Genomic DNA, 16,345 nt, shown 5'->3' with positions numbered 1-16,345 from the left:
TTATTCCTATTTTTAATAATCCAAAGTGAAAACAGGTTTCAAATGTTCAGAAGATAGTAATGCTCTTGGAATATTTTAGTTGGCTCCACTTAAGGAAAGCTCCTTCTAGGCCAGGTTGTGATTTAATTCCAGCCTTAATTGATTACTGAGGATTAAACTCTAGGGTAAAATGACCAGCCATTCCACTGGTTTGGTTTCATTTGTTTTGTTTTTGCCTATACCAAGTTGTTGTACATTCCAAAAAATGTCCTAAAACGTGGCCGTGCATCTCACTACAGACAACCTGGAAACATCAAAATACTGTAGAAATTTTTGCATCAGATTCTTCCCGGTTCAGGACTCCCCTTTCTCCTGAACTCAGCATAGGAGCTATGACAAATGGAATGTCCCACAATTTCCAGAAATCGATGCCATTGTTGATTCCAGAAAGAAATAAGACCTTTTTACCCAATGATTTTCAAATATTTTTCCTCTCAGAAGGATATTATACCAGGATTTCTATTATTTTGAAAGTGAAATTAGCTGATAATGGCTCTTTTGTTGTTGTTCTCATCTTGTGGAAGCAGAGATGCCATCAGAAAAGGTTATTTATGGAGCAAAGTTCAATCTAGAGAATAGGATGGGCAGAGGAGCAGACAGGAGAGCTGGGGAAACATTTGACGTTATGGGTCCACTCTCTAAAAACACGCAGGCACACACTTATAACTCTGGGAGGAAAAATTTAGATCAATACAAAGATTTTGGGTTTTAATAATTCATTAGACTGTCTCTCTCTACAACTGTTTCAGTTGACCAAGTGCAAAAGGAAAACTAGTGAGAGTAATATTTAATTTGAGCAGGTGGGAACACTGATTCGGTTATTCTGCTTCACTTCACTGACTCATCTTTCTAGGTCTTTATCTTAAAATGTATTATAATAGCCAATAAGATCCGTATTGGTGTTAAATATCATTTAATATACTAAACATAATATTAAAACAAAGCATAATTTAAAAATACCTAGTACAAAATATAAACCTACTTTAAAAGGGCCTCCAAAAATAAATAAAAGTTGAAGCACCTCATGAATGTTTAGCCCAACCAGCTGTCACAGGAGATGTACATTTTCATTCCCTAGTCACTTTTCATAAAGTAAGTTTTTCCTCTACTCTCCCCTCATGTTGGACTCCTTTGGTGCACTTACCAGTATTTGATTTCATTAGAAAATGTTTCCTAACATGAGGCATACTTGAATTCTACCTTAGGCCCTTGACAGATAAGGTAATGGTACGTTTTCCTACCGTACCTCACAGTCTGACTGGTATTCACATAGTTTTTTGAAGACCTTCCAGTATTTTCAGTATTAGTCCTGTTTTGTATCACGTTTGCAAATTGACCTTCCAAAGTTCAGTGTTGGCGGTTTGTTTTTAATTAGAAATTGCAAGTTGATTAGGAAGTAGAACCGTTCAGGATCTATTGCAGTAGTTTTTCTGAGCTCACTAACATGTGGCTTATGTCCCAAGCCTGATACCCTAATTTCTCACCAGATTTCATAATTTCCTTACCTGTTGATCAGTTGTATTGTGAGTTAAAAATGGAACTCGGTTTATCTGGATGTCTCATCAGATGCAATTTCCAATGATCAGCTGAGTTAATGATACCCCAGAGAAATTTCTGATATCCACCACTCTTGTGCAAATGAAGGGAATCAATTATTTTAGCCCAGTGAATCAAAATAATCCACTTGGTCTGTTTCTAAATTTGGTTTTAAAATTGAGCACTTTGTACTCCCTAATGGTGGCTGAAATGTGCCTCATTGCCTTTTGTTTGATTTTGTTTAGGGAGTTAACTATTGCTTTGAGAAATGCAAGATGTTTCTTTCCTGTTTCTGATAGTTCTGTATCTCCTGGCAGATCTTAGGAAAGGAGTAGCTTGCTTTTCAGGCGGAGCCCTGTGGAAGCTATTTTATGGAAAATATCTCTGAATTCTGGTTTTCTTTCAGGTGCCTCAAAGAACAACTTCTATATCCCCAGCATTAGCGAGAAAGAATTCTCCTGGAAATGGTAGTGCTCTGGGACCCAGACTAGGATCTCAACCCATCAGAGCAAGGTAAGGGAAGGAAGTTGGGTAAGTTGAAGGGAGAAGTCCCCACCTACCATTGTCATTGTTGCTTTCCTTAAAAAATGTCTTTGTTCTTTTTTCACTTCAGAGGCATGTTGGCTGGCCACCCAGACTGTAAGCTTTGGTGGACCAGACACATGTCTTTTATTTCTTCAGTAGCCTTTCACAGAAATCAGTGTACAGTGAGGTCTCATGAATGAACGAGTCAATGAATCACAGGGTCAACGAATGAATCGGCCCAGCATCCAACCAGGTTTACCTTACTTGGCAGTTTTTTAAACGTGGGAGTAAGACTGCAAATAGAAGTCTGGGTGCAGCGCCCCTGACCGTTACTTCAGAGACCATTTCGTGAAGCCAGCCAAACAAAATGGCCTGATCTGAGTTGGTTTTAGCATCAGGCCAAGAAATGTGCCGTGGGAGCTATTGAGACAGTAATTGCCATAGAAATGCTGTGGCCACCAGCTGCAGAACTTCCCTAGTTCGGCAAATTACAGAACTAGTTCTCACGAGGAAATCACCTCTGGCATTAAGGAGCATCACTGAAATACAGTGATGCTCCCGCTGTTGCTCTGTGCTCTCCTAGAATTTTCTACCGACCCTGTATATTCCTACAATCAGGAAGTTGCGTCCACCTACTGGTTGGTGTCGAGTGCTCAAGCGAAGAAGCTGGAAAATAAACAATATCCTTACAGTATCTGAGCACATTTTATGTGGTAACAGATGCTGTTTGCTGCTGTAGTCCATCAAGCTTCCCTCAGATTTTTCATGAAGAGTACACTCCTTTTTAGGATCAACTGAAATAGCAAATGGCCTCTGCTGAGACTATAAAAAGGAACTTGGGCAGGCTGTTTTATCCGTCTTCATTGTGTTCATGAGAGCACTCTTGCTAGTCAAAGAGAAGGAGACACTGAAAATGAAGGTTATGACCATTTGTACAGATCCTAAAATATGGAATGCCTTTGATCATAAAGCTTTCATTTTCCTCTTCACATGAAAAGCCTTAGGAAGGGGTCAGTCCATAAATAAGATGGAACTGCACTAAAAACATCCATCCCTTGAGGGCAAAGAAGCTAGCTCGTCTGAGTGGAGTTGCCAACGAGCAGTTTTTGTCCAGTGACTCGTCAGGTTCACGCTGAGCTGGTGCTGGGAGCAGCTGAGGAAGCCTGGAGCGGACTGTGACCAGGGAGCCAAAGGAATGTCAGGCTGGATTGCCGGCCTGAACTTTATCAGTCCCCCTCTTAGAGCGGTGATAAGCCCCCAATTATCAGTGCTTCTTGCTCATTGGAACCCTGCCTTCAAGGCTGTGTTCATTAGATCAGTTGTTTAGAAGTTTAGTTGCTATAGATCAAGCATCGTTTCAACTTTAAATCTTTTTCCCTCTCTCAACCAAAAAGAAAGAACTGTCATTCTATAGCCAAATAAAAAGCAGCTCTTTGTTCCCTCTGAAATGTTATTTTAATGATATTAAGGCCCTAAGATAACTGGTGTTTGATGGTCAGTGGTTTGCAAATCATGTGCTTTTCCCTTGGAACCTCTTAAACATTGTACTTTTTACAAAGAATGCAGACCTTGTGAAGACAATGTTTTTCTGCTTACAGAAAAGGTAGAGAGGAAGTGAGCTAAGAGGTAATAATTATTTACCTGCAATGAAAGTCAGAGGCATTGCAGAGGAGGGGGAGGATGGAGAATCCCTATCTCTGACTTGTAGAACAATCTGCCCAACAAGCCTGTTCCTTGCTGTCACGTATCTCTAAGTGACCAGCATTTAATATGTGAATCAGGGCTTCCCTGGTGGCGCAGTGGTTGAGAGTCCGCCTGCTGATGCAGGGGACACGGGTTTGTGCCCCAGTCCAGGAAGATCCCACATGCCGCAGAGCGGCTGGACCCGTGAGCCATGGCCGCTGAGCCTGCGCGTCCGGAGCCTGTGCTCCGCAATGGGAGAGGTCACAACAGTGAGAGGCACGCGTACCGCAAAAAAAATGTGAATCAGACTTTGCAACTCTAGATTGGATTGCATTTTAAAACGTTTTGGGATTTGGAATATTTACTGTGCTAGAGATGGCTTTAGTTCACCTTTGTTGCATAATAAAGCGTGCCAAGACATAGTGGCCTGAGATAGTAACAATTTCTTATTGTGCACGATTCTGTGGGTTGGCTGCAGAGTTGTTCCACTGGTCTCACCTGGGCTTGCTTCTGCAGCTGCACTGAGCTGATAGGTCAGCTGTACCTTCACGTGGTCTTTCATCCTGGGCTTCTTGGCTATTTGGTGATTTCAGGACAGCATCCCAAGAGGGAAAGCCCCAATACACAAGCACTTTTGAAGCCTTTGCTTCTATCATCTTCACTGATGTCCCATTGGCAACCACAAGTCACATGGCCAAGCCCAGAGTCAGTGTGTAAAGGAAATACACGGGGGAACAGACCATGGGAGATGTGATTCACGGGTGGTGGGAGCGGAGTGGGAGGGAGGCTGTTACTGAACATAGAGACTGTCTTACTTTCTATTGGTTCTAATAAAGTCCTCATAGTTCTTTTTGTACCATTTGTCAGACAACTGCCCATCCATAAAGCCAAAAAAAAAAGGGTTGCTTTTAAATATTTTGTCCTTTGCAATACTGTATAGACTCCCAAATGCCTTATACTGCCTTAAATGTCAAGGTGAACAGTTGAGTTTAAATCATGATTTGATTTGTTCATTTTTTAAATTTCTGTTTTAAAACCTACCATGCACTTTAACATTTAACTTTGATTCATGTGTTCTTTTAAAGCACATTAAAATTTGATTAAACAAGTACGTTCAGAGTATGAAAAGATTTAAATTAATCCAATAACACCCAGTCAAAACCCAATGACTAAATGCTTAATTTCAAAAAATAATTCTCCACCCCATCCCAAACCTGTCTTCTTATGGCTTGTTTGTTCTCATTTGCTATGTCATCAAAGAACAAAGTAAAATGAATTTTGGTGGGCAGCCAGTTAATTATAGACTTGGCCCTAGTATTTGGGCCAAGAAATCACTTTGTAATCCTAATTTTCTGTTTTGACTTTTTTCTATGACTCAAGTAAATGGAATAATTTTCACTTTACTGTGTGTTTTATAGACCGAACAGCATTCTCTGCAGGATGGCAAATGTCTGAGCTAACAGTTAGCATTTAAAGAAATCTATATGAATGTTTTCAAGTTTTTACACATTTGGATCTCAGTAGGCTCAGTTAGTATATGGACAAGGGAAATCTGTTATTTCATGGAATTCTGAAATTGATCCCCGCTAAGAGCATTTATCTCAGCCCCCTTGGCCCCTAGGCCAGAATAAATTACAACATAATAAGGAAGAGAAAAATATGAACAGTGTGACATTTTCTCAAAACACTCATATTTTACCAAAAAAGCAAATAAGGTAGAAAAGCATTTTAAAGGTTTCCCTCTTTCTATGTGTGGTTACCTAGACACTAAACACTTCTTTCAGACTCCAGCAGCAAAAATAGCACCCATTAAGATCAGCACCCACACTGGTTAGCTCCAGTTGGAGGGGGACTTGTACTAACAAGGCCCAGGTCAGGGATTTAATGCCCATGGGATCCAATTAACTTCACACTGAAAGAGGCCCTTGAGCCCCAGTCAGAGACGCAGGTTCATCCCGCTGGTTCTGCTGATGCCCAGGCCACTCTTTTATGCCAGGACAACCCTGGTCTGGGCCTTATCATCTAACGTGGCAGCAGCCTCCTATCTGGTCAGCCTGCCTCTGTCCTGACCAGTCATTCATAAGCTGGCCCATGTTCTCTGCCAGACGTTAAGGCCATTGCTGCATAAACCGCCCATTTCTTCTGATGACCCACTCTTCCGGGGTTTCCTAACGCAGACGTGGTCCCCAGTCAGGGTGGCGTCCTCTTTACATCAACAAGCCCCAGGAAAACCCCAGTCGATGTCTGCTGTCACTCTTCCCCCACCCCTCTGAAGCCTAATCAAGTCCTGTCTCCTTCCTGAACCACTGTTGACCACTCCAGGCTGCATGCCTTGTTTCATAAACTCCAACACCATTTGCAGATGCTCGCACAGCACATGGAGTTTTGCCTTGCTGGCTGTTGTCTCCACCGCACATGTCTCACCTCTAGGATTATGTTGTACCTTGACTGTCTGCCCTGTGACCTGTACTCTCCTCCATCCCTCAAACTTGTCCACTGGTCTCACAAAGCAGGTATTTAATAGAAAGGTTTTGGTTAAATGATCAAAGGAGTGCTGTGTTCAAGCAAAGAGCTGGATCCTGCTACCACACCACAGCTGCCAGGGAAAATACTTAGAACTCACTGAACTGTATTCTCTTCGTAGATTTTTTTTTTCATACAAAGAACACTACATTACATCTCCACAAAATGAGAGCAACCACCAAGAAACCTTAGTATGCCCATCACCCTTGACCCGTAATATAATTTTTAGAAAAAATATTTTTAGAATTTATTAATTATACATAAATAATTCTTGACCACTACTGTTTAATGAAAGAGGGCAGTGGGGAAGAATTCATTATTTGGGAATGAAAGGAGATAGGATTGTTTCTTTTGGAAAAAAAAAATGAAAAATTTGAAAGGTGGCATATTGCAGAAGTATCACACATTTATCATTTTAGGTATTCTCCAAACAGGAGGGAGGGTGTTTCCATTATGGATCCAAATCTATTTCAATCAATTAAATGCTAACAGTTTTCACAAAAATAATTACTGCTCAAAGGAGTGCCATAAAAATATCAAGAATTTTTAAAGTTTTCCTTAAGTTTACCAGCACTCACTTCTGCAGTCAGTTTTACTGTTAGGTTGACTTAGCAACCCCTTTACCATAAAAAAATTTAAGAGGTGAATATTGTCATAAATTCTACATTTGTATGATCAAAATTAATAAATTATAAGGACATATTTTATTTTCACTTGTTTTCCAAGACCACCAGCCATGTCTTCCAATAACCCAATATTTAAGAATTTTTGCAACTCGACCAAATATTTTCGCCAAATACGTTACTGCAAAGCAAGACTCTTGTGTTTTCAGAAAAAAATTATTTGCTTTAGTTGCTGCTTTAATGATGCCATTTTGTGGCCAGATTTTAACGGACCAAACTGCAAGTGTCTCCAGGGAAGGGACCATATTATTTTCACATTTATACATGAAGCATCTGACACCCAACACAGTGCAGAGTACCTGTTACCCACTTAATACTCCTGAAATGGGCAGAGCAAAAGGAAAGCATAGAATTACATTTTTTAAATAACATCTTTATTGGAGTATAATTGCTTTACAATGTTGTGTTAGTTTCTGCTGTATAACAAAGTAAATCAGCTATACATATACATATATCCCCATATCTCCTCCCTCTCGTATCTCCCTCCCACCCTCCCAATCTCACCCCTCTAGGTGGTCACAGAGCATGGAGCTGATCTCCCTGTGCTATGCGGCTGCTTCCCACTAGCTATCTATTTTACATTTGGGAGTGTATATATGTCCATGCCACTCTCTCACTTCGTCCCAGCTTACCCTTCCCCCTCCCCATGCCCTCAAGTCCGTTCTTTACATCTGCGTCTTTATTCCTGTCCTGCCCCTAGGTTCTTCAGAACCTTTTTTTTTATTCCATATATATGTATTAGCATATGGTATTTGTTTTTCTCTTTCTGACTTACTTCACTTAATTTTTAAAAACTGCACTAAAGCAACAAGAAACAATTTTTTACAAATTAGTTAGCTGTTCATAATAAAGCCTGGTAAGAATTCAGTGAGATGGATCATCTCATACACTTCAGTGAAACCTGGCAGTATGTTTATACATTCACATACATATATATGTGCACATACATACCTAAGTTCATGCCATTCCACCCAAGAATTCCAGTTCTAGGAGAGATGTGATTGTGAATATTTGTATGCATCTAGATGGTTATTTCACTGTTATGTATAATAGCAATGTATTGGAAGCACCTAACAACAGGAGAATGGTTGAACTAATTTATCTATATTATGGAATACTATGCAGCTTTTATTGTTTTTAGAAGCATAAGAAGCTGCTCTCAATGCAGTCTAAAGGGGAAAAAAACAAGACACAAAATTGAATATACAGTGTGCTTCCATACATACAAAAGTAAAAAGACTAGAAGATAATATTCCATCCAGTAAAATATAGTTGAATATCTCTTGATTCAGAGGTTGCATGCATTGCTTCCTTAATTTTATCTTGTAATATTTTCAAGTGTTTTACAATGAGAATAGGAAAAGGGGTTTAAAAGAAAGCCTCCTTTAAAGATTCACCATTTCAGAGCTAATACGTTTGGTGTGATGACCCAGGAGTTGGGTCAAGAGTTCTTCCCGTCCAGATGCAGAATCTGGCCAGGAGCTCCACAGAGGATAGCATGACTGTCACTACCATTGACCCCTGTAATGCAAGGTCATATAGGTACTCTCTTTACCCCTTTGTACTGGGGATGGGGCTGGACTATGCTTGTGTCTACCAGTGGCAAGGTCTTGAGAGTGTAATCTCTGTGCTCTGCTGTCCATGCAGCAACCCTGACCTCCGGAGAACTGAGCCCATCGTGGAGAGCCCCTTGCAGAGGACCAGCAGTGGCAGTTCCTCCAGCTCCAGCACCCCTAGCTCCCAGCCCAGCTCCCAAGGAGGCTCTCAACCTGGGTCACAAGCAGGATCCAGTGAACGGACCAGGGTTCGAGGTAACGCTTTCCCCTACCTTTCCAGGACAGCATTCCCTGAGGAGGAGAGCCATGCACAGGGAACCAGATTACTTCTTGACTTCTAGGACTTCTGGTCCTGGCGTGGCCACCACTGTGTGATGCTGAAGAGCCACTTAACTGCTCTCAGCCTCAGTCTCCTTAGGGGAGTGGACCACCATCCCCAGTTATATGTGTGACATCAGTGTGGACTAAATGCTTTCTAATTGCAGATACCAGTGTTCGCCAGGGAGATCACAGAATATTGGTCTTACTTGAAAACGTAGTCATCAGTCACCTGCATTTCCATTTCCATTTGATTGATTGGTTAGAGTTTCATGGACCCCCAAGTATCCTCTTCCCCTTGTGTCAACTGTGTTCAGAATACAAGGTATTTTTCAAAGGCAAAGTTAATAAAGGCTAATGTAGAATAAATATACACTTGAGAGAAGATATAAAATCTATGACTTAAGAAGTACACTTGACTCTTCTGGTTTTTCCTATTAGAGAGGTAAAAATTAGCCTCTCTGACCATTTAATTCAAGTCATTCTTCATTGCTTAGTTTTCATTAATGAGGAAGCTTGTGAAAAACATTAATGTGTCCAGCTAATTATACATGATAACCTATTGTTTATAGCTAATCAAAATGTACTCTTTCTGCATAATCTTCTTCAGAAGATAATTTGGCCTCCAAGTAATAAAGACCGGGATTTTTTTGAAGTGCAATTTGGAAAACACTTATAAATTACTCTGCCTAATGAAAATCACCAGTTCTTTATTCTCGCTTAGCCTCTTCATTAGACACAATTATACTTTACCTCCTAATATTTCTTTGAGTAAACTCAAATGTATGTACATTTTGGAAAGGTCGATGTCAGACGTGCAATGCTTGTGTCTATGAATTGGGATAGGAACTGGCCTGTGGCTGCCCCTATGTGCAGTCTTCTGACATCAGTGGCACCACCCGGAGCTATGTATACTTTTGTTGCCTTGATCCAGATATAAAGTTACTTACTTTGGAAAACTGCCATTCCCTTACCTTTTTTCTATTCATAAGCAACTTAATTTGCTTAGTTAGAGCAAATGCTAAAGAAAACCAAACTTAGGTATACCATTTTAATTCTCTGATCTGGTTCAGGTTTAATTCTTATCTTCTTTCCTTTGGCCTTTAGTTTTCCTGGGTTAAAAGCACTCATATCCCTGGTGTATCCCTACCCAGGAAAGACCACTTTGAAACCAAACAAAAGAATCTCTCCCACCTTAGATTGCTGCTTCCCTACCTATAAACTCATAAATCAGAGGGATGCTCTTCACTTGTAGCTGTCAGGCAGCCCTCCCCCAGCCCTTGCTCTGTAACCTCTATTCTAGGGCCCTTCCGCCTTATCACCAACACTCTCCTTCCTGCCCTCACCCTAGACAACTCCCCTTTCCTCCCCCCATTTAAAAATCGTTCCTCCAAATAAAACAGGTTTCTACTTTTTTCTACAACAGTTCATCAGAAAAACTTATCCTGATGGGTAAGTGGTAAAGGAAGAAATCAAACATAGGATGCTAACTCGGAGGCTGGTTTAGTATAATAATTGAGAATAGGACTTTGAGAAATCATACGGAATCCCAGCTCTGCACACAACTTCAGTGTAACCTTAGGCTAGTTGTGTCATCTCTCTGTGTTCAACTGTCGTACAGGAAAACAGTGCCACGTCATTGGGTTGGAGCAAGGATTCAACGAGACAATTGACATAGAAAGCGTTTAGCACTAAGCCTGACACAGAATTAGTGCTCAGTAAATGGCGGTGCTGGCTAGTTTTTCATATAATTACCAGTGACCTCCAGGTTATAAGACTAACTGCGTATGGCTGATTTTGTTTGCCTGAACATTTACTGTTTTTTCACGGATGTGCTTGAGGATTTGCCTAAGTGAATGAGGTGTCCGCTGAGTCATTTCCAAGGCTGACTCACCACAGAACTCCAGAACTTGAGCCAGCACCTTCTGACGGTCATTATCTTTCTTGGCCCTCTGTTTTTTTCCTCTAGCCAACAGTAAGTCGGAAGGATCACCTGTGCTCCCCCATGAGCCTTCCAAGGTGAAACCTGAAGAATCCAGGGAAATTACCCGACCTAGTCGACCGGCTGTGAGTGCTTTTCTCTCAAACAGTTTTGAACTCTTTTAATTTCCCAGAGAACCCGCAGGATAAAGTGGTTGGGGATGCACTCATGACTATGAAACAAAAAATGTTGAGATTAATAAGAACGGATGCTAGGAGCATCTGGAAGGAAGTCATACCTGATTAGGAAAGAAATGAACAGATCTTGGGTTGCTTATCTACTTTTGGTTATTTTGCTGATCATTAGCACTATGTTACAGAATAAAACAGGAGGAGAAATAACTCACATTCTTCCATAATTTCTACTCAGCAGCTTTAGCGAAAAGATGTTGAAAGTAACAATTAAGAATATTTGGGCACTTCCTATGGATTTTTCTTGTATATTCTTTTTACTTTAGCCTTTTCCTATATTATTTTCCACATGAATTAATATTACAATTTTTCTGCTGCATTTCTGCTGCTCTAGGACTGTATATTCTAGACCAAAACTTGATAAGCATGGTCTGATAGGGGGCTGACAACCTGAAATCTAGCTTCATTGCTGTAACACGTCAGACCCCAAATAGCCTTGAAGAAAGAAATAAGAGGATGGAGGTGGAAATTTGAAAATTAATTTGGAATGAGTTATTATATACTTATTTTATTTAAATTTTCCAAGAATCTTTTCTGTGAAATGGATGTGAAGATGTTTTCGTTTACTTTATTTTTTTACATTTTAAAGTAAGGAAGTACAGTGAGGGTAACAATGAAGGGCATTCACACCATTCTGGGTTGAGGTTCTTCTTGCCCTTTTTGCATTTATCAGTTGTGTACTAACAATTTCCATTTTGTGTCTAACCTGCTGCCTTTCTTCCGGCTTTTCCCCCTCATGTGGATTCTTCTGGATTGGTTTCCTCTTATCTCAGAGCTATAAGAAAGCTATAGATGAGGTTAGTATTACCTATTTGCTTGGTCATGCTTTCACAAGATGTAAATATAAACTGACTTCCTGAGGCTGATATTCAGAAAGGTGGCCAACTGGATCACAGATGAAAGTTCATTCCTTTGGAGTGACCTGCTGAGAGGAGAGCCCTTTCACAGAAGCCAGCCTGAGCCCCTCACTGTGTATAGCTCCAGAGACCTTCCTTCTAGCCAAAATGTCACTTTTCCAGCGTTCCAGTCTAGCTAAAGATAAGCATCGGTGCCTTGTTATTGGCACTGTTTCTCATCCTAGTATCTTCCAGTAGCAAAGCCTGAGCTTTTAACCTGCACTCGCCAGCCTTGCTAGGGGATGGCAGTTTTACTAACAAAGAAAAGAGACATCATTCTAGGGTCGTCCCCATTTATAGTGTGTGATTGGTGAACAAGGAGTTACCGGGTATTGTTAGATTAATTTGTGGGACATTAACTACAGCGTCAGCAGCAACGTCAACTTTAGTTAATGAATCCTGGCGAGTTAAGTAACTTGATTTCCTTATCTGTGGTGACATTTTTCCATTAGAAAAATATATGGCTTTGCCAATCTTAAGTAGCTTGCTAAGAAGGATGACTGCCTCACTGCTGTTTGTCAGACCTGCATGAATACAGCGTAGTGGAGTTGTTTTGGAAGAGAGAGGCCTTCTGCAAAGAGTCCTAACCGCATGGAATCTGAAGGCTAGCATTATGGCTTTAAGGCTGAGCACCGTTTTTCTGAAATGATGTAGAAAAAGCACAGGCTTTGGGAGTGAACAAGCTGCCTTCAGATTCTGGCTCCCCCAATAAATAACTGGAGGGGCCAGTCTCACAAACTCTCTGGGCCAGTTTCATCTGTAAAATGGGGATAAAAACACCTGCCTTTCCTCGCTCACAAGATTGTTTAGGTTCACTCAAGATCATGAGTGCGGGAGCATTTTCTGAAGTGTGAAGCGCTACGTAAAGCCAGGGCCTGAGGCGTGGAGCTATTCTGGTGGAAGAAGCACGTTTCTATGTGTCTGATCTTTACCGAAAAGCATCACTTTTTCAGAATTATGACCGCCTCACCACTCAGAGTGATTTAGAAAGTCATTATCATAGTTAAAGAATTATTGCTTATATATAAAAAAAAGATTCTACATGTCTACAGTGTGTGGATGGCATTATAGAAAGAAAAAAGGGAAATGTTTTTAATTGCTCTGTGCTACAGCCTTCAGGGATTATCACAAATTTTATCAGTTTTCTACCAAACGGTTCTGGTGCTCAGGCTGCCAATAAAATGGTCGTGTGTGTGCACAGCTCAAGGTTTCCTCTTATGAGTCCAGAAATTAGCTTGGCGGTGGCTGTCATGAGGGAAAGGGCTCTCGTGGATTTCATCTGGTTAACCCAGGATATTTTAGGCTTTTAAAAATTGCTTTATTTATTTCAGGATATACTCTAGCACACTGGACAGAGATGAGAGGTAGGCAACAGAGGTACAAATAATTGAGGGGGTGTAAGCTGTACACCAAAATCTCTAGAGCCATGGATGACTGGAAAAAGCCCTCCACATGATTCTTCTAACCCTACCCCTTGAGTATCACTGATCCAAAACACAGGACTCCTTGGTTCTGCCTAACCCAGTGGTCCTCAACCAGGGATGGGTATCCCCCCCGCAACTCCCCTTCCCTTAGGAGACATTTGGGAAAGTCTGGAGTCAGTTTGGTTGTCACAACTTGGAGGCGGGAAGCGGTGCTGCTGGCGTCTTGTGTGTAGAGCGGAGAGCTGCTGCTAAACAACCTACAGTGCACAGGAAAACAACCTACAATAGAGGCTTATCCACCCCAAATGGCAGTAGTGCCACAGTCAAAAAACCTTGAGTTAAATCTCTCTCCCATCTCCATTCCTAGGTTTTAAGATGGCTTCCATCCACCGTGACTGATAAGCCATTTAGATAACCCGAGTTTGAAATGAGCGGTTTTAAAATGCCAAAAACATATTGCTTGTTATTGCTAATTTAATTATTTGAGTTCCATAAAAGTCAGTCTGGGGGAGTGTCCATGCATTTGGCATTCCTTCCTATGGAACATGAGATTGTACAGCGTAGTCTGTGATTATTTAATACAACCCTCCAGAATAAATATTCTTTTTACTTTAGCACAATTAAATAGATGTCATGAAGATTAGATACGTAAGCAAACACTGGCTTTACCACCACTTTTTTATTGTATGTAGAAATCTGACAAATTCCAGAGCACATCCATAGACTGGACAGAACTGGAACAAACCTTTTTTCCCTCAGTTGAAGATTCGAAGTCAATTGACTTCCCCAAGTCATATCTTTAGATTTCCTAAAAAGGAAATGAATTATTTTAATATGTAAAGAAAAAAACAACTTTAAAACCTTTAACTATTATTTTAATAGTTTAAAAAAATTGAACTAAAATTTGCATAAACTATATTGTTTTTAAAAAGATACCCAAAAGAGCACCTTTTAAAGCAGAGTATGCATAATTGTCAGATTAAATAAGCCTTTTTGAAAGAAAAATTATATCAAGTTGATTCTAAAAAGTGTTACATGAAACAAACCTTTGGGTGAGAGCCCCTTAACTATCTTTACTCTGTAGTCAAAAAGCTTAACATTTTGTCATATTTCTTTTTCAGTTATACATTCTCAAATATTTTTATTGTAAATAGCACTTTTTCCTCTTTTTAATACTTTTTAGCTCCAGGCTTGAGACAGTCAAGCAATAAATTACCACAAAAACTCATTATATGGAGAAGATTGGTATTGTCAGAAAATAAAACATATGAAAATGGATCTGAACACAATGGTGTCAGTTTTAGATCATGTCTCTTTCCTATAACTTTGCTATTCTAAGTTTTTCCAGGGTGGATGGATAAGGAACAAAACTTCAGCTAAACACACAGACTATGGGCAATGGAAGATTAATTTTCTTTGGCTGGGGTATTAGTTTTGAGTTACTCATTATTGGTACCTTGGGATTTTCATATATGTCTCACCTGCCAAGCTGTTACCAATTAAACTTAAAAGGAATTTGCAATTATTTCTAAAGTTTCAGGAAAGATAGCTTTTTAATAACACAGAAACCAAAAAAAAAAAAAAAAAACAAACCTCTAATTAAAAGTGAAATTATAAAGCAGGTCAGAGCTTTAAAAGTGTTCCTAAATACAGTGTTTGGAGAAATTTAGGTGATTTTAACAAGTGAGAGTTACTTTAAATCAATGGACTTTGGACCAGCTAAATATTTCTAAATAGTTTTGATTTTTTTAAATCTTCTTTGTCTTGCTTTGAAATGTCAGTGATAAGGAAAACCAACCCATGGGGAAAATGTATTATTAATTTAAATAAATCATAGTTAATATTATTATATTTTACTCAGAATTACTGACATTAGAAATAAACTCTCTTAACCATATTCTCTCTTTAAATTATAATAAAAATTTTTTTAATCACAAGTAACATTTTAGATGCTAGTTGTATTATTTGATGAGACATACATGGTCCTAACATAGAGAAGGAAAAATACAAAATAAATTTATATAATTTTTAATTATTTTATTGGTTTGGAGGATTATAATGTCCTTTTTCATTAATTGTTTTAACAAATATCTAAACTGTATTTTCCCAATGTGCTCAAGTGTAGCATACCCTTCACTTTCTCGTCAATTTGATAAAGATAAACATTGGCAATTGTCAAGAGGAAATAAGAAGTAAAAAGCTGAAATCTGAGCATTAGCTTTTCTTATTTTGGCCCATCACCAAAGAAACCGGAAATAAATTTGCCTAAAATTCTGTGTGGTAATTTTCCTCTTCATTCATGGTGTACATTATATTTAAACAGTTTGAGTCTTTTTAATACAATTTTATTTTCACTTTCATGGATGGGATAACTATATCCACTGAGATTGAGGCCATGTGTGTGTGCATGTGTGTAAAAGCCCAGCGAGCATGTTTGGGTGGAAAATGCACAATTTGAATTTTCAAAAGCTTCCCTTTTCCAAGGGCTTCAATTCAAATGACTACAGAACAAATGTAAAAGTTGTCATTGCTGTCCCTTTGATTTTTATGAAATTAGAAAGAAATGAATGCTTCACGTAACACCTTGAACTTTCTAAATTTCTAGACCAAATAAAAAACCTGCAGCATTTTCTGTCCTTAGTCTTAACCAATACATTCATGCCTCACATATAGGCACCAGTAAAGAAACAGGATGATCTGTTGTCTTCTCAAAATAAAATTATATTTATAATTTAATTACACACATTTATCACAACTTTTCTTCTAACCTATCAGGATAGATTATCAGATGTCATTTAGATCACCTATATTGCTCTAACCTTACATCAGGTGAATTGGGCAAATACATTTCTGGATTGAAATAAAGAGAGAATATGGCCATAAGAAAACTGTGGGATTTAGCATCTTCAAATGAGTTTCTTTCTCCCTAATCCCCTGTCTCTCACTGAATGCTCTGATTCCCACATGGGTCACTAATATAGGGAGAAATG

At 39.4% G+C, this 16,345-nt stretch overlaps 1 protein-coding gene across 3 annotated transcripts in view; it reads left to right on the top strand.

The window, feature by feature from the left end:
• Positions 1–16,345, top strand: part of TNIK (TRAF2 and NCK interacting kinase) — a 408,961-nt gene that overhangs the window by 352,894 nt on the left and 39,722 nt on the right. For 2 of the 3 annotated variants that reach the window (XM_073803896.1, XM_033855467.1), the window contains exons 17-20: positions 1,982–2,088; positions 8,637–8,800; positions 10,833–10,930; positions 11,809–11,832. In XM_073803896.1, coding sequence (XP_073659997.1) covers positions 1,982–2,088; positions 8,637–8,800; positions 10,833–10,930; positions 11,809–11,832 — 393 coding nt within the window. The remainder of the gene's footprint in view (positions 1–1,981; positions 2,089–8,636; positions 8,801–10,832; positions 10,931–11,808; positions 11,833–16,345) is intronic. The other variant, XM_033855468.1, reaches the window with a different exon arrangement.

This window comes from Tursiops truncatus, chromosome 4 (genome assembly GCF_011762595.2).
Source record: "Tursiops truncatus isolate mTurTru1 chromosome 4, mTurTru1.mat.Y, whole genome shotgun sequence".
Lineage (NCBI taxonomy): Eukaryota > Metazoa > Chordata > Mammalia > Artiodactyla > Delphinidae > Tursiops > Tursiops truncatus.
The sequence above is the reverse complement of the archived record's forward strand: the minus strand, read 5'-3'. Positions and strand labels throughout refer to the sequence as shown.